General features: G+C 41.0%; 1 protein-coding gene across 3 annotated transcripts in view; it reads left to right on the top strand.

Moving 5' to 3' along the window:
• PRKAR1B (protein kinase cAMP-dependent type I regulatory subunit beta) overlaps positions 1-24,528 on the top strand; it is a 104,140-nt gene that overhangs the window by 58,524 nt on the left and 21,088 nt on the right. For all 3 annotated transcript variants that reach the window (XM_075104998.1, XM_075104999.1, XM_075105000.1), the window contains exons 5-8: positions 1,559-1,620; positions 2,375-2,421; positions 12,160-12,318; positions 21,292-21,352. In XM_075104998.1, the coding sequence (XP_074961099.1) occupies positions 1,559-1,620; positions 2,375-2,421; positions 12,160-12,318; positions 21,292-21,352 (329 nt within the window). The remainder of the gene's footprint in view (positions 1-1,558; positions 1,621-2,374; positions 2,422-12,159; positions 12,319-21,291; positions 21,353-24,528) is intronic.

Raw genomic sequence — 24,528 nt, forward strand, 5'->3', positions numbered from 1 at the left:
TGCTCAAAATGAGGTGAGAAAGAGGTTTCTCCTAGAGCCTCTGAGCAGGCTTTTTACCAGTGGTGGAGTTATTTTCTGAATGTGAGTAGGAATAGCACAGAGTGGGCCTGATAAAACAAAAGGGGTAAAATATATCACTTTATTACAGGTCACCAGCGAAGCATCCCTTGCAGGTACTGCAGAGCAGCAGGAGGTGCCTGCTTTGAAATCTCGCAGTTCTCCTGCAAGCGGTGCTGATGTAGAGCTGCGATACTGAGCAAAAACATGCTGGCTGCTGAAGAGGAAAGACATGACCAATTTGAACTTAGGAGTGAAACATTTCCTAAAACTGAGACTGAATAAATTCTGGAACAGTTGAACAGGAAATAAGCTAATAATGGGATTTTGCAATATGCATTTCCCATATAAGGCATTGAAATGTAGCATGGGTTTGTTTGCTGATCTTCTGGCTATTTTGATGAAAATTTAGGTTTCTTCACTGTTAGCGTGCTGTTACAATTGTGAGGACCTTGTTCCATTCCAGGCTGAGTGTTTCATCTTGCTGCTGTCGTCAGTGGTCCTTGGATGGACCATTCCTAGATCAGACCAGGGAAGAGACTAGTTAACAATTCCTCCTTGCTGCCTTTTGTTTGTGTTGGGGAGCTATTTCCTTCAGCCCTTTAGGCTGATGCATAGGAAGGGGAAGAGAGGTGGGGAGTGCCCGTTTCGGTGCGGTTCGTGCTTCTGAAAATAAATTCCCCAAAATCTGATGTGAGGAAAGGAAACCCTGGCTCCAGGGAGCCTGCTGTCTCCCTCAGTAAACAAAGGACTGGATGTGGGCAAGTTGCCCAAAGTGTTGGTGCAGGGTGCGTTCCCGTCCTTACTGCTCTGCCTGGCCTTTTAAGGATATGTGACAGTATGCTGGAGACCGCAGTAAGGTGTGTAATTCAGCGGTGATTAATGGCACAAGGCTCTTCTGCAGCTTTGGTGTTTCTGTAGCATTGGTCAAATTCCCTTCTCACGGGTAAATCACTAACAGTGTCAGAGTTTGGCCTCTTTTGCGCTGTGAGTGCAATCTCTTGCCGGCTCTTACACTGCATTAATTTAGAGCCACCTACCTTTCCAAATGTGCTCTGTATTGTGGAACAGGTTTTGCTTGTAAATGCGAGGCCAGATGTTCAGAAGAGAGCTCCTGTTTAGGCATCTAGCAATTACTGCTGTGACACATACCAATCGCAGCTGAAAATCTGAAATCTGTCTGCTTAGACGATAAAATACTCAAACTGGCTAGTTTGTGCAGTGCTATAAGAAATAGCCTATATGCACATAATTCAGGAGTTCTTTCAAAATAGCATGCACTGAATCATGGTCTCACTTAGTTTTAAACCACAGCTTATGCCAAACTAGTTATTTTGATTTCTTGCCAAGCAGGGGCTCACTTTCCAGTTACAACTAACATTTTCCTTTTCTTTTTCTGCAAAATCTATTAATGAAGGCTAAATGAAACAATGAAGGTAGGCCTACTGGCTAGATAAGAAATAGGTCTGATTCATTAATAAATGTTTCTTTCCTTTTCCAGTGACATATTCGATGCCATGTTCCCTGTCACACACATCGCAGGAGAAACAGTCATACAACAGGGTAATTCTTCCCCTAGTTTTTTCCCTTGTATGTTTGCTAAGGTTGTACAGTTCATATCTCTCTGTTTGAGATTTCACCCTCTCTGCTTAATGCAAAGAATAGCCATATTCCGAAAGCTTCTAAATGTGCAGCTATATCATAAGTTCATGGATGCAGGTCTTTTGCTACACGTGCGGAGATCTACTGCGAAACCACACTGGTAGATCTACAGGGTTTCAAAGTGCTACAGTTAAATGTAGATAAATAGCAGTTTGAATTAAAATGTACATGCCTTACCTGAAGATAGTCAGGAAGTAAAGCCCAGCTCAGAATGCATAAGGGTGGCACAGGCTAGCTGAGAGTAATTAGAGATGGAAAATATTTTTATGGTTGTTGGGAATATTCAACACCTCATTGTGCTGTATCGTAGTTATCGCACTTGGCAACTTACCTGTGTGCCTGCAGCACGTTGTGGAGGACTTCATTACCCTCAGGCTATATTAAAGCCTCTTGTGTTTTTACACTGAATGAAGTGTTGGATCAATCCAAAGAGATAAATTAATGCAATTGAAAGATATTAATAGGAAGAAATCATAGCGATATTTTGATTTATGAAGGCAAATAGGTGAGGATGTTTCAGAAAATTAACCTCTCTTTAAGTAATCTGGTGTGCAAACCTGTGCAAATATGTACAAGGTTAAATATGAAAACAGGAAATCATTGAATAGTTTAGCAGACCTTCAGGAAACAATCACCTTTTGTACTTTGCTTCCAGGTGACGAAGGAGACAACTTCTATGTGATTGACCAGGGCGAGGTGGATGTAAGTACACTCATACTGTATTTTGAAGCTACATAATAGAATTGTATGCTCTGGCACACAGCTCTATCCAGCCATGTGCTGTGGTTCTGTCTCCTTTCTTCTTGAAATTGATTTCACAGGATTGGTCTCATTACTTTGCTTTTGTTGTGTTAAGTCATTTGTGTGTAATTTATAATTGGCATGTTTTACATCCTAGCTTATTTGTCCATTCCGAGCAGGAAAATATGGTATCAAAACCAAGCAAATGACATTATCTTTAGAGCCCTAACCACACCTGGAGGTGTGCAGTCTTTGGCAGAGCAGGCCACCATGCTGGAATGCACCCGAGGGTTCAGATCAACCATAAGGAAAATATTTTCTTTAATCAGTTAGCTTAGCTCATGTGTTGTTTTTTTTTTCTCTCCCCTCAAATTGAGATACAGCCTGAGGCAGCGAGTTTCATCTTAGAAACCTTAATTTGCTTTTAAAATTAGGTCCAAATATATGAACAATGCAGCATATTAATAAAGCAAGGATTATTATAAGTGTAAAGTGATCTGTTAGACCACAAAATGTTTACAGGAGTATGCAGTGGTTTAATCAGCAAGTCTTTGAAAAGGAGCTTCTTTCTGGACCTGCCTTCCAAATCGTAATCTATTCACCTCTTATCATTTTTAACCTGTACGAAACTCACCCTTTTGCAGTTTTGCTACCAGTTCTTCATTTGACTGAATTTTCTATGCACACCTTACGTATCCACAGTTGTTGGGTAGGACAGGCTTGCTCATTAGCAACGTTGCTCTTCAGATGCCCAGATGAGTTTTGTTTGGCATATTTAAAGAAGAAAGTAATTCATTTTAAATCCAGACAGGAGGCATACAGTTATTTTAGTGAAAGTTTTTTTTTTTTTAGCAGCCTGTTTGTGTCAGGAGACCATCTAATTGGTATTGTTGGGAACTGAGAAACCTCACATGCTGCCTCTGCCTCTGGAAGTTGCTCCTCAGGAAATCCGTCTGACTCACTGTTCCTATCAGGCATACCTCTCAATAGCAAACATTGCCACATCCACAGGCCCAGAAAATAAAAGAGCAATATTTATAGAACAGTGCTAAAAATTTTGTTTAAAATAATTGGTTAGGGCCTGATACTGAGCTTAATGAGTTCATTGGCTTTGAATCAGACCCACAAACATACACAAATGCACATATTGAAGTTATATTTTAATCCTCTTTAAAAAGAATTTGTCCTCACTCAAAACCTTCAGGAAAGCTTTCTTCAGCGTTTGGCTCAGGGATAGTGGGGGACCGAATGACATCAGAAAACAGTCTGCAAAATCCTTGCAATCAATTGCAAAAAAGATAATCTTCCATACGCACACATTGCTCTTAAATAAACAGGGACAAATTGGGGAAATAAATGTCCAGGGCCTAGCCAGCTTTGTGTCTGCTTGTGAAAAAAAGAAAAGTGTTTTGTGGATTTTCTGCCACTGGTGGTTGCCACTAATGGCCAAGGTGGCTGTGGCTCTGCAAACGATCAGAAGGACTTGTTCAGAGTACCAGTTGCTGTATTCTCTGTTGGGTAAGATGGCGTCTTAGTTCTCTTCCCAGGTATATCCCAGCATCTGCTCAGAAACACCTTTACTGCATCATGTTACTTGTATATCAGAGGTCATCCTCCTTTTATGGAAAGTTGGAATTCTTTCATCTTGATTACAAACAGCCCAAGAAGAGACAAGTGCCCAGATCATTTTTCATTGATGGTTTATTGAGTTCATTAAAGTCTTATGCAGAATAATCTTAAATTTCCCAGAACATTTCAAGGGCCTTTGAGGCTTCTGGAATGGGATTTGCGGTAAAATCTGAGAGACCACCAGAGTGACTAAATGGCCTCGGTGCTACTGCAGTACAGTTACATGTAGGCTCTTAAGCTGTGTAGGTGTTTTTGAAAATTTTACCCCAGACCCCTGATTTGACAAGCTACATAAGTGCCGGTAAGCCTTTAAACATGTGAGCAACGCCGTTGACTTCAGTAGAACTCACTGTTCTGCTAAACAAAGAGCATCAAGCACAGCTTTGGTTTACACTGGTGAGAGTTGAAGGCAGAAGTTTTCTTTGTATTATGAGTAGTTTGCAGTCCTCCAGTCAGTTATGTATGATATAGGATACACATTTTTCCTGCCTTGTCTTTGAGACTTGCAACAGCAGATTTTCTAAGGAATGAATGAAATACCTGGGTTTCTCTGAGTAGATTGCACTTGGCTTTCACAAGAATTCTCAATCCCTACTCCCCTAATTGCCAAAATTTGCCTATAGCTGCTAGGACAGATCAAAATGGACAGATCCACAATAATGTCATCCTGACACTTCTCAGACACACATATGGACAGTTTTCTTATGTGACCTGTGGAACGAATACATCTTAACCAGACTTAACCGGAGATGTCATTTGGATTGAGCTTATTCCAGGGACAACCAAAGCTCCTAACCCTCCAAGTCTTGCAAAACACTTCAGTGACCAACTCTCATGCTGTCCCCTTCAGCATCTCCCTTCCTTCTTCCTGCTGCCCCTTACTGCTCCAGTCCCCATCTCCTCAGCTGGGTTCTCCCTCCTTCCTAAGCCTTTCCTGTATCTTCAGCCAAAACACGCACTGAATTCCTTTGCAAGATACTGTGGAAGGCAGAAGAAACGTTCGCTGATCCAGGAGCAAGTTGGAACTACACCCTGACAGCTGCAGAAGTTACCTATGGTGACTGTCTTTGCTGGCAAGCTGCAGGGAGCGAGCCCCTTTCCCCCCTTCCCAGAGTAAAGCCTGTACCAGGGCAGTTAGTGCAGGGTAACTTGCTTCCGTATAAGGCAGCAGCTCCCAGACCCCATGAATGTGCACTATCACACTGTATATAGTGCTCCCCAGAAAATAGTTCTTCCACTTTCTGGGCAGCAGTGCTAAAATCCTTATTGTCTGCAGAAAATCCAGACCGCTAGTAAGTGAGCTGCAGTTCATTTAAGCCTTGCCAGATAGTTTTTTGGCACGCTTCCACCCTTCTCCAAGAAAAAGAGCAACTTGGAGAGTAGACAGTTGACCCCGAGACTTAAAGCCTGAAACCATTTTCTGCCTAGTTCAGCTGCTGTGAGCGTACGCATGGAGGTTTTAACCCCTGGCCTGGCTATCTGCTTTCATCATTTCCCTGTTCTGCACAGGGGCGGCAGGTATACCAGGAATGTTGGATTCAAGGAGCAATTTACTCTGAGAGCATCATGACTGATAAGCACCCAGGTTGTCTATTCACATGCAAAGGTACACGTAATGGAGGTCACAATTGCCATCATAAAATTGCCATGCCCTGTAAGAAAGTCAGGGTGAAATGAAAAAAATATATGGTCTATCAACCATGCAACCAAAACCAAACAGAACCAATGAACAAAGCCAAAATAGCAAAACCGGTGTGTGATGTTTTGAGTTTAAAAAAAACCCCAACATTAAAAAGTAATTTACAGTTAGAGTTTTGGCATAGGCACCCCAAAGAGTAAGTAAAAGCATTCTAATATTTTCCCTTAGAAATAATCTGAGTCAAAATAGAAGTAAAATAAAACATTTTAACTGTAGTATAACTTTATCCTCAACTCTTACACTTTCTTAGGGTATAAACAAGCCCTGTTAGCATATCCATAGAATAAAGTATCTGTACATTTCCTTCCTGGTATTACTATGGATCCCAAGGAAGATGCAATGCCCTTCAGTTGCCAGTCTCACTCAACACGGACTGGGGGCCAAGGCAGAAGGGCACAAATTTTCATATGTAAAAGAAAAGTTTTTAGAAATCAGAAAGAAGTAGGTCTTGGAGAACCTGTTTTTTTCCTGTCATACACTGGGTATTACAAACCAGGTATACTTTGAGTAAAGCAGGCATTGGATGGGAAAGGACATAGCGTTGTCAGTCACAGTCTTCCTCCTTAGCTGTTCAGAGTTGAGGAGCATTGTTAACTCATGACCCGGCCCTGCAGATGGATAAGGTTTACACTAGGTAGATGATGACATGAGGTTTGAAGTCGTAGAGGTCAGTTGTCTCCCGGAAGCTTTTCTGCTCAGACAAATGTGATTGTATGCCAAAAAGTATCTGGCAGAGCTTAAATTATAGTTTCCAGTAAAGATGTTGAAAGTACCTGCTAAAGTATGTGTCTTGCAAAAATCTCTAATCCATATTTCTAAATATAAAAATGACTTCCTGTTTATTTTTTTAATCTTACAACCTCACATTTTTTACTTTAAAAAGCACCATCGACTACTCTTTTAAAGCAGATGTATTTTTTTTTAGACTCAACAACGTCCTCTTCAATTTAATGTCACAGCAACTTTATCTACAGCCATTCTCAGGTTTTCTTCTTGTAAAACAACAGCAGCCAAACTATAGTATGGTGAAAATCAAAATGAAAACTTTTCAGTGTTTTTTCTTCAATAGGTTGTGTATTTACTGTATAAATTTGTATGTGGAGCTATACGTGAATATTGTGGACAATAGATAAGATTATCTTTTGATTGTAGGTCAAATCTTCTGGAAGCCCTTATTTGTATATATAAACTGTCTAATTTGTGTGTATGAAGAAGAAAATTATGTGAGAATACTGTTACATTTTTAAACTAGTTATATTTTATTGTTAGATTCCATAGATTGCTTTTTGTTTGAATTCTTCCATCATTAATGTTCTTCCTAATTTCAGAAGGATACTTTTTGAAACAGAAAGTTTTAGAGTTTTTCAGCTTGAATTTTTAAGGATTCTCAAGGCAGTCTCCAATTTTGTTTATTTTTTCAAGAGCACATTCATAATACAAATAAAGCACTGGCTTTTTTTGAGAAAGCTACCCACATATAAATACCCTTCATGTCTAAGACTTGCTTATTTTTCCAGGAATAAATAAGCCTCATCTTCATTTTCGGATAACAAATATTAAGGCTTGCTTGACGAGACACAAAGCTCAAATTATTACAAACAGATCCAAGGGAGGGGATTTAAGATCTAAAACTTGCAGTGCCTGGAATAAATTATATTGTCCACATAGATCACGAAGTGGCAGCAAAAACAATGCTAAAAGTTAACTTGAAATCAGCAATAGAAAACTGACGTAAAGATAAATTCACTCCAGTGAAGCTCAGAGGTGGAACTTCATATCCTGCCTTCAAAGTGAAATGTCTATATTACTGCTCATGGTAAGGTTACTTGCTGCTTCTCTAGACGATGTGAAGATGAACGAGGCCAAGATGCATTCCTGTTGCATTGAGCATTGTGTGACTCACTGCATTTTCTCTCACAGTTAGCGTGTATGTATATCACAGCCTATGAAGAAAGGAACTGCTGATGTTCATGGGAGATTTTTCCCATCTGCCTCCTAAAAAAATAATGAAGTGAACCAAGTTGTGTGGTTTTCAAGCCCACAAAAATTGCAGTGCTCATACTATGCGATGGAAACCGATAAAAATCTAGAGTACTTTTTATCTGTGGAAAGTAGGTGGTCCTGATGGTCTGATTATATCTGGGCATCTGCAGTTCTACATTCCTCTTCAGCTGCATGAAAGAAGAAAGTTCCAGCTATTACAGAGCTGTGATCGGCAGGACAAGTAACAATTAGGAATGATTCACTTATGTACTCGCCATTTTGGTGAGAGTTCACAAATGCCTAAAACCTCAGCCCAGCATTTTTTAGGATAAAGAAGGAGATCATCTGAGCTGCTGCCATATAACATTGGCTTTCATAAGCTGTGCTGTGCCTAAAATAGCTTTACTTCCCACACCTTACAAACAGAACTACTTTCCTTTTTTTTTAAAACTATTTTAAAGGGATTCATTGAGGAGCTGAGCTCTCTGTTAAAGGGCAGACTAGCTTAGTAACGTTCCATCACTGCACTTTAACTTCATTATGAAGGGAAAAGTTGATTATTGACTTAGGCCTTTGCAGGAAATGAAGTGCAATGGCTTTCCTCCTAGAAAACGACAGTTGTTATGAAGCTGTTTCCTCTTTTGGAGATTGATATTGGAAATGGCATTTTTATTAGGGGAGTGAATACTGGGCCCAAAGACTGTCAGCTCAGTGATTTGGTTTCACCTCAGACTACTTTAAACCTGACACCCTTAGGGTGGAGGAATGGCCATTTGCATAAACTGTTTACAGGTAAGATGTCAAATACATTTTGGGGAGCCTTGTCAAGTAAGATGGCAAAATTAAAGAAATCTTAGAGCATTTTAGTAGTGGCCTCTCTTTACAACAACTATGCAACAGTAAGTGCCCATCCTTCACATGCTCTATCTTGAGTTTTACCAGTGTAATTCCCGTCTCTGGGCTGCAGTCATATCATGCATACTGCTTTAACTAGAAATGTTACCATACTGCTTCAAATAATACATAGAATCATAGAATCTTTAAGGTTGGAAAAGACCCTTAAGATCATCGAGTCCAACTGCTAACCTATCACTGCCAAGTCCACCACTAAACCATATCCTCAAGCACCACATCTACCCTTCTTTTAAATACCTCCAGGGATGGAGACTCCACCACCTCCTCAGGCAGACTGTTCCAATGCCTGACAACCCTTTCAGTGAAGATGTTTTTCCTAATATCCAACCTAAACTTCCCCTGGTGCAGCTTGAGGACGTTTCCTCTCGTCCTATCACTTGTTACTAGGGAGAAGAGACCGATCCCCTCCTTGCTACAGCCTCCTTTTAGGTAGTTGTAGAGAGCGATAAGGTCTCCCCTCAGCCTCCTCTTCTCCAGGCTAAACACCCCCAGCTCCCTCAGCCGCTCCTCATAAGACTTGTTCTCTAGACCCTTCACCTGCTCCGTTGCCCTTCCCTGGACACGCTCCAGCACCTCAATGGCCTCCTTGTCCTGAGGGGCCCAAAACTGAACACAGTACTCGAGGTGCGGCCTCACCACTGCCAAGCACAGGGGCATGATCCCTGCCCTGCTCCTGCTGGCCACGCTAGTCCTGATACAAGCCAGGATGCTGTTGGCCTTCTTGGCCACCTGGGCACACTCTGCTGGCTCATGCTCAGCCGGCTGCTGACCGGCACCCCCAGGTCCTTTTCCTCCAGGCAGCTCTCCAGCCACTCCAGCCAAGCCTGTAGCGTTGCATGGGGTTGTTGTGACTCAAGTGCAGGACCTGGCACTTGGCCTTGTTGAATAATCTCCTACCGTTGGCTCTGGCCCAATGATCCAGCCTATCCAGGTCCCTCTGTAGGGCCTTCCTGCCCTCCAGCAGATCGACACTTCCACCCAGCTTGGTGTCATCTGCAAACTTACTGAGGGTGCACTCAGTCCCCTCATCCGGGTCATCAGTGAAGATATTGAACAGGATCGGCCCCAACACTGAGCCCCGGGGAACACCACTCGTGACCGGCCGCCAACTGGATTTGACTCCATCCACCACCATTCTCTGGGCTCGGCGAATGAGTTTATTTCCCAGTTATACCTCAGACCCTGCTTTATGTTCATTAATGAAATTGCCATTGAGTTAACAAATCATTGTACCACGCCACCTCTTCAGCAATAACAAAACCTGTGCTTTTCAACAAAAGACGTGTATTTTTGGTGTGCTAAAAAAAAGCCAAGGATGCAACGTCAGCTGATATTCTGGATGCGGTCCAAAACTAATTGAAATTATTAGATTTTCCCCATCATCCCAGAGACTTTACTGAGAACATGAATTACTTTAGCAAACCCTGGGTCCATCTGGTGAAATGGCTATATTCAAATACATATCTAGACAATATTGCAATGGATTAATTGAGTTTAAAAATTTCCATGAATTCTCATTATGTTACAAGCCTTTCAGAATCCTGATTTTATTCATCCATTTATCCTGCTTTTCTCACAAAAAAGAGCCAGGAGCCACAGTATTACCTGCTTGTTTCACCAGGAAAGTCCTTGGGTTTGCCTGGCTTTTCTTAAACTTTTTTGCTTTCATTTTTTTCATTATGAGGAGAATCAAAAGCAGATTTGATGTTCTGTGAGATTTTCTTTCTGCGGTGAGTTTAGAAGTCTGAAAGGAAACACTGTTGTTATTCTCTTGTGTGATATTCTCCTATGCGACATTCATTCTGTCGTGGTGAAGAAATTAAGCTACAAACAGCTTTTGTGGCGTGAGCTCTTTCTCAGCAGTCTGCTACCACCTGCCTGTTTGGGATTATTTTTACCCTTTATTTCAGTCTCTTGATCCTCAGATGCTCCAGGAACACCAAGAGCCCCAACATTGCCTGGAGTTCAGCAGTGATGCCAATACTGCTCCTTTTCAGCTGATACCCGAGACGTCTCTTGATCAGCTGAACTGCTCTGTGGCCTCATCCATCTCCTACTGAACCAGCATTTCACTGACCTCAGTGGGAGCTGGATCGGATCTTAACTGAATATTGAGAAGATAAATTGGGATTGATTCCAGCTGTAGTTCGTAATATGCTTTTTCATTATAAAATGAAGATGGAAGTAAAATTACTACTGACAGTTTGTTGAATTTTGACCCCAGATCATTTATTTTGGTCACAGTCTTTTCTCATGCCCAGCTTGAACACAGCTCTAATTCATATATTTTTTAGAAACTGCTAGTCTGTTACTCACTAATTGGTAATAGGTTATGGTCTTTTCCTTTGCTATAGTTTCCTGCTTAAGATGAGAATACCTGCGTATTTTCTTCTTACTATTTTTCTTCACAGATCTTCCAAACAAATGAAATTAATTCTGGTTGATTTCTGCTGTTATTGGACTGTAACAGATTGGGATATATTCTGTGCTGGGTAAATGCACGCAGCCTTTCCTGCCCTCTAAACTCACAGACACATTAACAGAATGAAAAGGGTTTATTGTGCAGGTTTATAGCAGCGAGCCTACAAGCAAGCTACAGAATAGGCAATCCATACCAGTCTTTGAATACACTATTATGTCTCATGAGCTGCATTGTCCATGAATAGTGAGGAAAATGCAGCCCAGTGGAAAGCACCTGCATGAGTCCCCCTTTCTCCAGTGAAGGTTTTACACAGCACTCAAGTGTAGGAATTCTCAGATTAGATGTCATCCAGGAAAAACACTGTGCTAGTGGTATTGATCCATACTGTGTTTCAAGAGGTTTTGTTACTTAAATACGATGTGGGTCAAATAATGCTTCTGTAGTCCTGATGTGAAACACGAAGGATAATTCTGCATATAGCTTCTCAAGTCCAAAGCACTTAGCAGTCTTCTCTGAGGGAGAAACAGATCTCAGTATTTATATTTAAATAGTTGTTGGAGGTACTAGGGTTAGGGAAGAAAAAAATGTTCCTTTTCAAAAGATGTTTCCCTGTTTTGACTGTTTTTCATTTCATGGCCATGGTGCTTTTCAGCAAACCCCATTACACATATCAACAAATATCCGTCCTTTCAAGTTTGACAGTGTTAATAAAAAGCCGAAGTTGTGACAGTTCTACTTGTTGACTGTCTGAGCCTTGAACACAAGTGGGAAAACGCAATGCCAGTTAACCACAGGAGCTGAAAACTCAGAGAGTAAATAGAGTCATTGTACTGAGGCAAGATGACTTGAAATTCTGTCCACAGAGCGGGTTGTTGCCCTCTTTGGGGACCGACTGTGGAAACTGTTAGGCTCTTGTTTTCTTTCTGTGTCCCCAGCATTGATGATTAGAAAGGAAGTTGCTAATAGCTTTTTAGGTAACTGGCAGTAGGAGGAAAACTGCCACTAAGTCCCCAAACTGGTTTTGCTTCTCATTTGCCTTGTGCTGTGGTAGGTTTATGTCAATGGGGAATGGGTCACCAGCATCGGAGAAGGAGGCAGCTTTGGGGAACTGGCATTGATCTATGGAACACCCCGGGCCGCCACCGTCAAGGCCAAGACAGATCTCAAGCTCTGGGGCATCGACAGAGACAGCTACAGACGCATTTTAATGGTAAGTTTATGGAGATGGGCTTGCTAATGGAGTTAATAATTTTATCTTCTCTTATAGTACCAGCACTTCTATTCTGTGTTCAGAGTACATGGATGATAGAAGGCTGTGCAGTCTGTTTCTTTATAAAAGAGAGAGGACATGATGATAACATTGAGTAACTAAATTAAATGAACTGAAGGAAAAGGGGACAAGATTCAGCAGAAAGATGCTGAGTCAGAAATGCAATTCAATAACATTATTCATAACTCTTATATATGAATGAAAACCTCAGGAGGCCTCTGTTACCCTCTGAAACTATGCAAATCCTCTCCTCACTGAGAGCCTCAAAATGTCTTTCAGCACTACCCCTTGCCTCTGAGGCTTTTTCCTGAACTTGTACTATACTCTTCAAGGCAGGCAAAAAAAGGCAAATCCAGCTCTGCAAAAAAAAAAAAAGGCTCGGTTGGACTGTGCCCTCCACCTTCGTTAGCCAGCACACAGCCACACGTATCATAGAATGGTAGCTTGATTAGTAGATGGTGGTAGTAGATGATTCATTGCTCTGCTCCTTTCAAACTCCCTGATCTCTGCAGCAAAGCTCAACAGACCTTCTGGGCACCTGGGGTGTGTGCTAGCTTATGGATTTGCTGGTGTTCCTTGAGTGGTGAGTTTATAATGGAAACTTTGATGGATAATTAACCTCAGTAATGTCATAACTTTTTTTATGAGTTTGTTTCTGGTGTCCATGCACATATCTTTTCCGACTCCATAAAATATGCCTTTCTTTTTGATAATTAACAGACAGATAACTATGTAAAGCTTCTTTCTCAATAACGCTTGTCTCTGAAAGCTGCATTGTTTCATTCTGATCTGAAGGGAATTAGATTACGCTGTCAGAATAATAAAGGAGTGTGCATTTGGAGATAATCTATATTTCCAGTGGATGTCATGGATAAGAGAAAAATTAGCAAAAGAATCGAGTAGATTTTGCACTTAAATGATTAGTTCTTAAGCAACAGAGTATAAGAGTGATCTGTATTTATACTGTGTGATGACTGTTGGATGTCTGTATGAAACGTTGCTGGTTTTACTCTGTATTTCATGGAATGAGTTCCGTATCGCATAAACGAACATCACACTGACATCTAGGAGAGTACGTCTGATGGAAATGTACTCTGTCCCAAAATATGCAGCCTGATGACTCCAAGACAAACTAGAGGAATAATGATAAGTGTACTGTCTCCTCTCTTGTGGATAAGCAGGTTGAATAGTTTTTGAATGCTTCCCAGTGTGGGGAAGCAGGCAGTAGTTACTGAGACATTTCCGCAGGGCACATCTAAACCATAGAGCAGGAGAATTTCCTAACAGATTTAAGAGACACACACAACTTCTTTGTCCGAAGTCCTACATGGGTGCAATGGAGGGGTGTCTGGGATAACTGGTGCGATGAACCTGCATGCTGCAAGGAAGAATCCAAGGTGTAAAAGGGAAGGAATATAGGAGGGACATAAATGTCAGGACATTCTGCATCTTCTTTGGCTTTTTAAGCATAGCTTTTTACAGCTGCCTGTAACCTTGCTACTAAACAATTGAAGGGACCGATCCAGAGGCCTCGTAGCCTAGAGGTAATTTCAGTTTTAGCGTTGATGAAAATAGTGGTACCCAACATAATCCAGTCCTGTGAGCAGCTCAGGTTTGGTCATGTCTTCATTACCATCTGATAACAGCCTTCAGAAGATGAATATTTGATGCCAAGACAGGATGTTACTAAAAGGATTCAAAGTCCCAAATGGAAAAGGCTGTGGTTTTAATGCTAGCTTTAGCCATACATCCAACTTGAATATTAGGGGTATACATCTATTTGATTGTAGTGTAGTGCTAAGTGCTTTTCAAATTAATTTACATATTCTCAGAACTAGCAACCACTGTACCTTACCTAACAAGCTCAGTTTCTGCAGTTGATGACACCTTTAACTTAACACGGGTTTTTTTCTCTCCCTCTCTTTCTTCTTTTGTTTTCTTACAGTTGGGGCCATTAAAAATTGGCAGTCTGTTGCATTAGATTAGATACCCAAACAGTGTCATTATAATATTCCCAATACTTAGATAGGAAATTTTTCAGGTAGCATGGTGAATTCGTTGCTGCAGGTATAGAAAATGTCCAATTTTAAGTGCTGCCCATGGTGAATGCAATTTGCCCATCCAGACTACAGGAATTCTGTCTTTTAATTTATTTGTAGGTGCAGCATGGATAATTTCTTTGCTGTAGGTGAAATGAGACACCTGTCTTTGTGCATTTGTGTGAGGGGGGTTACAGTGGCTCTCTGCACATTTCCTCAAGCCCAAGAATTAATTACATCATGTTTCAGTGGCTGCATTTCATACTTGAAGCTAACTCCACTGTTACACGACTGGTTTTGCTGCACGCAGTTTCGAGATGCAGTAGTAGCTGCCTTTCAAGCACCAGAATCATGGTTTCCTGGCATTTAGCCTTCAACCTTCTGATTTTAGAAAGCTGCTGGATATTTTGGATGTAGAAATGCTTCTGCCTTTGAATAAGAGATAGCAATACATAGAACATCTTTTAAAATGTATCATTTAAGATGATTTTAAAACTGAGGGAGCATTTTTTTTATTTTTTATTTTCTCATTGCAAATACTTTTCTCCAAGGGATCAATGACCTTTTTGGTTTTTTTTTCTCCCAAATATATGTTCTTTTTCTGTGGTCAGATAGAGCCCTTCCATAATCTGAGAGTTTTTATTTTCATCTGCATTCCTTCCCAGCCACGACCAGCCTTGTATTTTCTCAGTCTAGTGTTGAAATTTTATTCAAGTTGTAAATATTTATTTGCAAATCATGCCTTCAGGTCTGTGCTTGCCAAAAAGATTTTATCCTGTCATGAGACACTTGACTCTCTACCTCATTTCTCCTTGCAGGCTGTGTTTTGGTTCTTTGCTTTGCATTTAGTAATTTCTAGTTTTTACTTCTGCTTAGTGCTGTTTTCCCCACTTATGTGTCTCATTGGTCCTGACTGGTTTATGGTATGAGTAAAATGCATCTCAGGAGGCCTGGGAGTTTGGGTTTTCATTTTTTTGGATGGACAAAGCCTGATGCAAAAAGTTCCTGCTGGCTTTTAGTTACACTTGTCATCCATTTATTATTTAGCATGTCCCAAAAGAAGATTGTTGAAACAGATACATTTCTTTATATTTCATTCTCAGCTTAGGTATCCTGATGGCTTGAAGGTCACATTCAAGTTTGTTTTAGCAGCTGTGATGATTCTGAATGTTGGGATGGTTCTTTTTGTTAGGATTTGCAGTGAAATTGCTTGGCCTTCACTACAGTCCTTAACAAAGTATTGTGCCATGAAATTCATTGTACTAGATGAATTACAAAAAGCACTTCAACACGTTCCCCCCTCAGTATACTCACAAATTAACTGTCCATCTGTGTGTGCCATTTATTTCATAAAATTATCTGTGCTGAATTTCATACTTTTCACTCTGTTGCAATTTTTTTAATGTATATGTTCTCTGTGTATGCACACACAAGCAGACACACACATATTTATGTATATATTCTATATTTATTTACTTACGTTCTTCTGGGAGAGATGGAAAGGAATTTTTTGCCGTGGGATTCTCACGTAATTCAGTTGCTGAAATATTCCTGCTCTCTTCTTTGCAGTTGGGATTCAATAGCATCATGGAGTGGGGAACATCCCAGGGTAGTACAATATTTGTATTCTAAATATAGCAAATGCCACAAATACCAGAGAAGCAAATGTCTGTATCCCAACATCAGATTGATCCCCCAGACAATTCAGTTCCCAGACTAAGGAAATTTGAAGTATTAATTTATTGTAATTTCTTCTTTAAGGTGGCTTGATTCAGGATTATTTAACTGTCCCGTAGTCCCCATGGTCAAAGACACCTGGTTCTGAGAGCAGAGTTGCTTGGGGTACGATACTTTTTGCCTATTCAGCAAACTGTGCTCACAGAAAGTGAGTTGTAATATTGGGATATAAGTCACAAGAAATCAAGTTAGTCAGTTCCTAATGTTACGCCTCATTTTATTTATGCTATTTTAGCTTTGTTTTACCATATTTTCATAGCTTTGAACCTGAGAATAAGTTCTTTAACAACTGCCTTTTTCCTCTCAGACAAAATAAGTCCGGACTTCGTGTTTCTGTAAAATGTAGCCTGCATGGTGGCCAAAACATAAAGCAAATCTGATGCCTGCAATCCGTCCAACATCTGTGCAGTGTAGCACCGGGATCTTGCAGGCTATTTTGTTTTCATGGCCAGTATGCACAGTGACTCTTTCTTTTATGCTTCTGTAAGAATGTACACCCAAAGCATCATTCAATATCAGGTTTACACAGGGATTAAATGGGGCTGAAGCAGTCCAGAAGGCCATTCCGGCACCTCCTGCAGCATAACTCTTTTATTTGAAACTTGAGCCATGCTTTGCCTTTCGGTAGCCATTTCTTTGGCTTCTTACTGAAAGTGGGAATTTCTAGGAAGGGCCTGATCAACTCCAGCCAGCCCATCTGTGCACCTGGAAAAATGGAGCAAGAAAGAAGACATGAAGAATGCTGGAGAGATAAAGCAGAGGTGAGCAGAGGGGAAGAAAGACAGAGACTGGACTGGAGGAGTGGGAAGAAAATGTGGAAGAGAACAGGAAAAGTGAAGAAAGGGCAGTTGGAAAAGAGATGCAACAGTCCTATTCAACAAGAGTTGTTATAATCTCTAGGACATTGGTTTTTCCTAGCCTGTGTATTGCTTAAGCTAAGCCTAGGGCTTGCTACATTTTTAGGTGTCCTAAAACTGGCTTTGAGCTCTTTTTCTGGGTGGATTTGGCAAATGCAAGTGATCTTGTTTCTTCTTGAGACTGTTTCAGGGAGGAGCACTGCAGCTTAGCATATTAACGAGTCTTCCTAGTTAGTGGGAACCACTATCTTTAAGAAGATGAGCTTGTGCATGACAGCTCAGAACTGGGGAGAACGTGAACAAAGGAAAGAGGGGAGAGGGAGAAGCAGCGACTATTGAAATAAGATATTAATAGGTTAGAAAAAGCAGAATTAATGAAGACCTTTTAAAACATGCCATCAAGAGCCCTGCCAGTGCAGAATTATTCATGTACATTTACTATTGTTTTTATATGGCTCAAGCAGTAAGATTTCTACTGCTTCCCTTGGGAAACTTTTCTGCAAGAGAATAATTCCTACGTTGGGAAAACTTCTTTTGATATTCATCCTAAATTAGATTTTCTTAATTTTCTCCTATTACTTTGAGTTATGCTGTACTAAATTGCCCTCTCTTTCTGTCATATATCTGTAGATGATTATCACTGACTGCTTAAAACCCTTGCAACAACGCATGCTAGCTATGAGCATGACATACCTATGATCCCAGCATTGAGCTGACCTATGCAGGCTGAATTTGTTCTGCTCCTTCCTTACTGGCTCTCCCTAAGTGTTTTAGCATTTTCTCAGGCTCAGTTTGGTCTGGGAGCACTTTTCTGGAGAAGAGGTACCCAGGCAGAGTGTAGCATGCCAGGCACCGTCACATCCGAGCCATGGAGTTGGAGACTCTAAACTTCATTCCTGGATGATGTATTTGAGAATACAGACCAAAATAGCCTTGGCTGTATTCTTGCTGCAGTCTGATGTTGCAAACCAGATCTTACCTACTGTCTGTAAATCTCTTTCAGCTTTACAACTTTCCAGTCTTCCTCCACCTGTCAGACATCTGTGCTCTGGATTTTTTTTTCCTTTGCATTTCTTAGCTGTATTTTCCAAACAGAAGCTCATTCTATTATTTTCTACTCTCATTTCTAATTTCTCTAGGTCCTTTCTTGTTATTTTCCTGTCCTGGCAAGCTTTCATAGTATCTCCTAGTCTGCAGATATCGTTACTGTCTGATTTGTTGCTGCTTCTAGAAGATCCGTGAAAACATTGCATAAGAACAGACTTAGCACATGTCCCAGACGGTGTGCCAGTTGACACTTCTGCAGAAGTGACTTGAAGGCTAGTAGAAGAGGTTATGATGGTGTTCATACTCATGGCCTCAACAATTTGGGTAAAGCGACTAGACCAGATAAAACAAGTAGAAAAACGGCATCAGGAGTCAGAGATGACATTATGCCTATGGGAGTGGATGAGAGGGGAATATTAGGCTGATCAAGGAAGGTAGAAAGTACGCACTTTCTCTCTGTTTCGTGGGGAGGAAAAGATTATTAATACCAATGCAAATAGCACATGCTTTGGTTGTTTGTAAGATTTCTGCTGCTGCATTGTTCTTAGCTTATATTAGTGTTCTTTCAAAATCTCTTCACCTCACTGTGTTTATGAAAGCTTGAGCAGGAAAACACAAGTGAAAAAAATGCTCGTGATGTGATCCAAGCTTCTCCTTTTGGAAGAGAAATTGGGATCTGGTTGTGCCAATCGGGATCCAGCCTCGTGTGCTCTGAAGATGTAGAGGGAGCTTCTGTGTCTGCCTGGGCAGCCTTAGGTGAAGCTCTGCTGTCAGGTGGCTTGTGCTGCCCTGGAGGCTGTTGTTTGTCTACTCCAGGAGACATGGAGGGTTGGATGGAGCCATCCTGCATGTTGAGTCATGAGCCATCAGTTGGGTCACCTCAGGTTTCAGTGCATGTGCTGGGAAACAGGACTTCTAAGCCTCAACCACTAGTTCTTCCCATGGCTCTCATTCTGCCTTATGTTTGCCTGTGGTATCATTCTGAGACACGGGATATTTGTGTTAAGTGGAGTCCCACTGAGGGTCTAGATACTATCTAGATACTATCACAATGCAAAAAATTATAATAGCACATGTAATTAATTCTTTCCACTTCAGTTTTGCTTTTGCACTTGTCTTCATGGTGAATTCTGTACCACTGCCCTGGCTTAGTTTAGCCAAGACGTAACACACCCATTTTCCTGTAGGAAGTGATGGGCTCTTGCTCTCTGGGCCAGGCAGGATGCCTGCAATTCTTACCTTCCTGGGTCTTGTCTGCATCTCTAAATACTCGAAGCTGTGGTCAGGCGTCACTTATGGCTACTGATTACTGCTTCTTAAAATTCATCTGTGTCCGCAAAGTCATTTAAAAAGCATTTTCCACATCTGTCCCTGGGTGCCCCAGCCCATCAAACTAAACCACCAATCTGGTTTTCCACAGCTGTCAATTTTGCTGGTCTCATTTCCACTCGATTGCAGGGAGGAAAGCAACAACTGCGCAGTGTCCAGTTTTCCATTCTTTGTCTCGCAGCAAGCTGTCAGGATCTGGCGTGGTTTGCAGAGCCTCGTCTGTTTGAAGTTCATTTTTTTTTCCTTTCTGGCACTTCAAATGCTCTTGGGGGCCCCCGAGGTTGAGAACCAGGTTTGTCAGACAGAGAGGTCAGACAAGGGTTACCGATGCTATCGCTGAGAGGCGAACTGTCATCACCAGACTTGGAAATTATGAACGGGGTGCAGAGGGGGAGACCTTGGTAGCTGGTGCTGCTGCTGATCCAGAGATACCTGGGAAGAGTGGCAGCTCCTGACGGTGCTGCAGCTGTTTTGGAGCAGGGGTGGCCCCAGGAGAGAGGTGCAAAGGGGAGCCATCCCCAGAGGAGAGCACCCGGCAGCTTCTGCTGACGCCCAAAGCCTGTTGATGTTGGTGGAAGAATTCCTGTGACTCCAGTGGTCATTGGATCAAGCCCCACCTACACTATGCGTGTAGGAAGAGGGACAATGTTTAATTCTTAGTTACATCATTGCACTTGAGTACCCCAGCCTTTCCCATTTTCATACTGTGAAACATTTCTGAATGCTTTGACAGTGGAGGGTAAAATGTTTCTTCTCCTTTTCCTTTATCTATCCCCACCTTCTGCCTCTGGTTCCAGCACTTACCACTGCTCACTTGGAGAAGGAGGAATAGAGAAGTGGCTTTTTCTATGGCAGACACTGACATTTGCTTCTGCCTTCTCTGCCCAGCCTATAAGTGAAAGCCATCTGTGTTTCCCCTTTCTTCAGAAGATGAGTACATCATCTTTATGCTGTACTCCTGCCTTGTAGATTTGACTAGGCACTGGGCAGCCTTCAATATCCATGGGGAATCTACCTGATGGGGGCTGTCATATAACAGTGTGGAATAAACTGCACAGTGCCAAGGAAGATCCTGGAGTTCCTCTTGAGTATCTGGGAAGGTTTTCAAGTCACTTGTGTCACGGCAGGAGGAGTTAAGGATGAATTAATGATTTTTGTTTTGGTAAAACTGCATTGTATTTATTCATACCTGAATCTCCTTCAGAAATGTGTGCTGGAATGACTCCTTGTGGTTTCTGTCTATGGTGATCAAACACTGTGTAAGCAGAAGGTTTCTCAGTAATTTGTCACACAATAAAATATTAGAGTGGGAATGACTCTGCTGGTGGCTGCATATACATTGATGGTCTGCTCCAAAATGCTTAAATCGTGTTAAAATAATACGAATCGGTTGCTCAGCAGTAACAATACATACAACACCGTGCAGAATATAAACCAGGTTTAGAGATAAACGCTCTCGGCATTAAAGAGGTTTTAACCTAAAAGGATGGGACCCATGAGGGGGTCATTTTAAGTTTTATCCTACTTTCTATTTGTAAATTGCCTTCTAGCAGGGCCTCGTCGGTAATAAGATATATATTGAATTAGCTAAACAGTTAATTGATGAAGCTCTGGCTTTAAAATAAGTGCCTGTAAATAATGGATACAATTCATCTGCGGTGTCCAGTAACACCAGTGAAGTCACTGAAATTACACCAGGATTGAACTTGATTCCTTCTGTCTTTGCTTATCAGGAATACAACTTGCCCAGACATTTTATGGGGAAACATTTGCCTTAGGCTGTTTATACTGGCCGTGCTTAAGATTTGGAAGGGGAGGGGAAAAAAAAGAGCAGCTGTAGGAAGAAATCACAAAAATACTTTGTGTAATGTTCTACCTCCTTTTTCTCTCTCCTTTAATAACAGGGCAGCACGCTGAGAAAGCGGAAGATGTATGAAGAATTCCTGAGCAAGGTCTCCATTTTGGGTCAGTTGCCCTTTGGACTTGTGTGTTAGTTCCTCTGTTATATGTGTTGGCGGAATGAATTTTCATCTTTGATGGCTCGATGAAAGCGGTGGTGGTCAAACAGAAGGTCTCATGGTTGCGTCGTTTCTGAAGGAATGAAAGTGTAAAGGGCCCTTTTTAGGACTTGTTTTTTTCATTCTTTAATATGCACTGAACATTTGTTTTTAAGGAAAAATCTTTCCTTAAATATGGGAGCAGGCATGCACTGGTAACCTTCTGGTAGCTGCTGTTGCAGTAGAGATCATATGGATAGAGGAGAAAGCAGTGCAGAGATACGCATTTGTCATAAAGTCTACTTACATCCTTCCAGGTGACAGGTGAGAAGCTTTTTCCTGTGAGAATACTGTATTTATGTGCACTAAACAAACTAACCTCACAAATCAAAATGGACTGATTTTTTTTTTTCTTCTGTGTATTTTACAGCCCCTGTCTCACATTCTTAAAACATCTGTTTAGCTTCTCGTCCTTGGATTTTGTTTCCCTTTGATTAATGTGATAGCCACGAAATTTGGACATGTTCTCGATGGCCTTCAGTAGGAAAAACAACAAACCCATAACCCATAATGCCTGACCAATCAATCACCATTAGGAGAACAAAAGCTTCTAATAAGGAGGACAGTGTTAGACAGTACAATGAAATGTTGATGCTGTAGGAGAAACATCATGTTTCTGCAGGGGCTATTTGAAAAAAAAAGTACAGGATTAATTGCTATATAATTAAAATACTTATATTTCTGTTTAAACAATTTCCTTTTCTTGTTTATGGTATTCCTTCGCCATTTGAGCTTATTTACCTGAAATATGAGAGTCTTAGAGAAAATACACTTGAACTTCTGACAGGTGCTACGCATGAAATTTTCAATTACATTTGTATGCTTAAAGTAAGGCCAAGTATGTTGCTCACTGACTAATGAAGTTTTCGTCATTTAAATGCCTTAGTTTATGCTTAAGTTAAATCTTCCTAAATTAAGAGCACAAAATTATACCAAATTGCAATGAGTATTTAAAGAAAAAAGGATCTCTGCACCTGCACTAATGAGAAGCAATTACAACAATGAGGCATCTCAAAACAATTTCAGAGTAGAAAGGTTATTCAAAAATGCGCTTCCTTAAACATGCGGTTTGCAATATAATTATATCCTAGTTTGTAGTATGGCTCTTCAATCTGAGTGAAAAATGATGTAGGACTTCAAGATTTGAACCTTTTTTAAGTGCGGAAAATCTCCAGACAAAATAATGCATCATTTCAGGACCATCGAGAATTTAAGTGAAATATGTAAGGATCTATTTCACATGTCTAAAATGTAGATGGCAGCTGGGAAACGGAAAGGTATTTTAGAAATCTCAACACAGCACTGAGAAGGCAACTTCACGTCATGCCTTAATGTGGTCAGGACTCTGTGATTTTGTGGTGGAAAAACCTCTACCTGCTTCTTCTGTATCTTATTTCAAGGCTTGCGAGGTGTCTGTAGCTAGCCATGTAACTCTCAGAGCTTTTTTTTTTTTTAAATATAAGGATGTTTTAGATTATCAGTAGCTGCTTATAGTGTATTGAACAAGATATGAGAAAACTAATTGTTTAAACTCTTTCTTCTGGAGTTTAATTAAATGTAAAGCCATTAGTTGATGTGTACAATTTAGAAATTGCAAAAACTTGCATATGGTCTACATTATTGGATGCTTGAATTTAACTCTGCAACTAAAACTTTAGGAGTTTTATCATGTACAATCTTCTATATAATACTCTATTTGCAAGAACCATTAACCAGTGTATTTGTAGTGGTACAATTCTCCTAGACAAAAGAGAAACACTTTGTGACCACAGATAGAGTTAGCTTTGAATTTTTCATAAAGCCAACTGAAGAAGAAATTTCAAGAGACTCTTTCTTTTCATTGTTAATTACCAAGTTTGTTCTTTTTTTTTTAATGAAAAAGCCTCCTCTAGTCTGTATGAAAGAGTTTTATGCTTATTCTTAGTCAAACAGAGCACTTTTTGAATGTTGCATTGACAATATGGGCTCGGTCTTTGATATTAATGCTTCTGCAGCAAAAGCCACAGGAAAGTGCATGAGGGATTATTTTGGGAAATTATTAGAAATATTCATTTCCCAAACAGCAACAGAAAGTGGCATAAAAACACGAAGACATATGAGTGCCATGCAACTGAAAACTTACCTTTGGTGCATTGATCACTTCAATCTGGTTTTGTTACCAGACTCAGCGTGCACTTCTGAGCTCAGCCAACAGGCTTTGTAACTTTTAAAGAACAATTCTTTCACCCCCACACAATACTCCTAAGCAATATTTTGAAAAAAATGGGAAAACTAGAGTCTGAGAGAAGGGCCCAGGTCTAATCTTGGTGTCAGGAGCCGTGTCTTGACTTACCATAGTCAATAATTCATAAAAAGTAAGAATCAGCAGAGCTCTAGTGCATGAATTATAGTCCAGCTCTTTGAGGCAGTGAAGGTTATGTCATTGTATTATCTGTTTCTTTTAATAACTTTAAAACCTGTCACTTCTTTCAGTCAAATCTGACAGAAGTACAGAAGTTCAAGCACAATTCATTGTCTTGAATTCTCATGCAAATGGTTAGAGGAGAGAGTCACGGGTTGGCACCCCTCCTCTCCCCAGGGACGGGACGGGTAAAGTTCATCCCTTAGCAAATGCAGGAGGAGGAAGGCAGCGGGACACTGAGCAGCCCTGGACTAGCCCCTGTGCAGGCTGTCTTTTGCCATGTAGGCATCACAGGGGATTGGTGGCAGCTGCAGGTGGGTGATAGGACACAAAGGCACAGGAACCAGGCTGGTTAGCTCCATTACTCGTAAAACAGACCATTAGTATTTTCTTACTGAAGTTTACTTTGAAATTTTTTAACTTTTCTCTCAAAATGGGGGAATGAAAAGAAAACCACTTTGTAAGCCATCCCGCTGGCAAATGAAACAGAGGTGCTGCTTCAAATACCCATACCAAGCCTCTAGTCCCACTGCCACCCGTGCTACCAGCGTCTTGCCCTTGGCTTCAGTGCTGCGTGGTCTCACCCATGGAGAAGAGTCATCTTTTAGATCGGTACTTTTGCACCGCTTATCTAGCGGGCCATCGGTAACCAGCTGAGAGCAACTCTGATGAAAAGACAGTAG

This window comes from Phalacrocorax aristotelis, chromosome 10 (genome assembly GCF_949628215.1).
Source record: "Phalacrocorax aristotelis chromosome 10, bGulAri2.1, whole genome shotgun sequence".
Classification (NCBI taxonomy): Eukaryota; Metazoa; Chordata; class Aves; order Suliformes; family Phalacrocoracidae; genus Phalacrocorax; species Phalacrocorax aristotelis.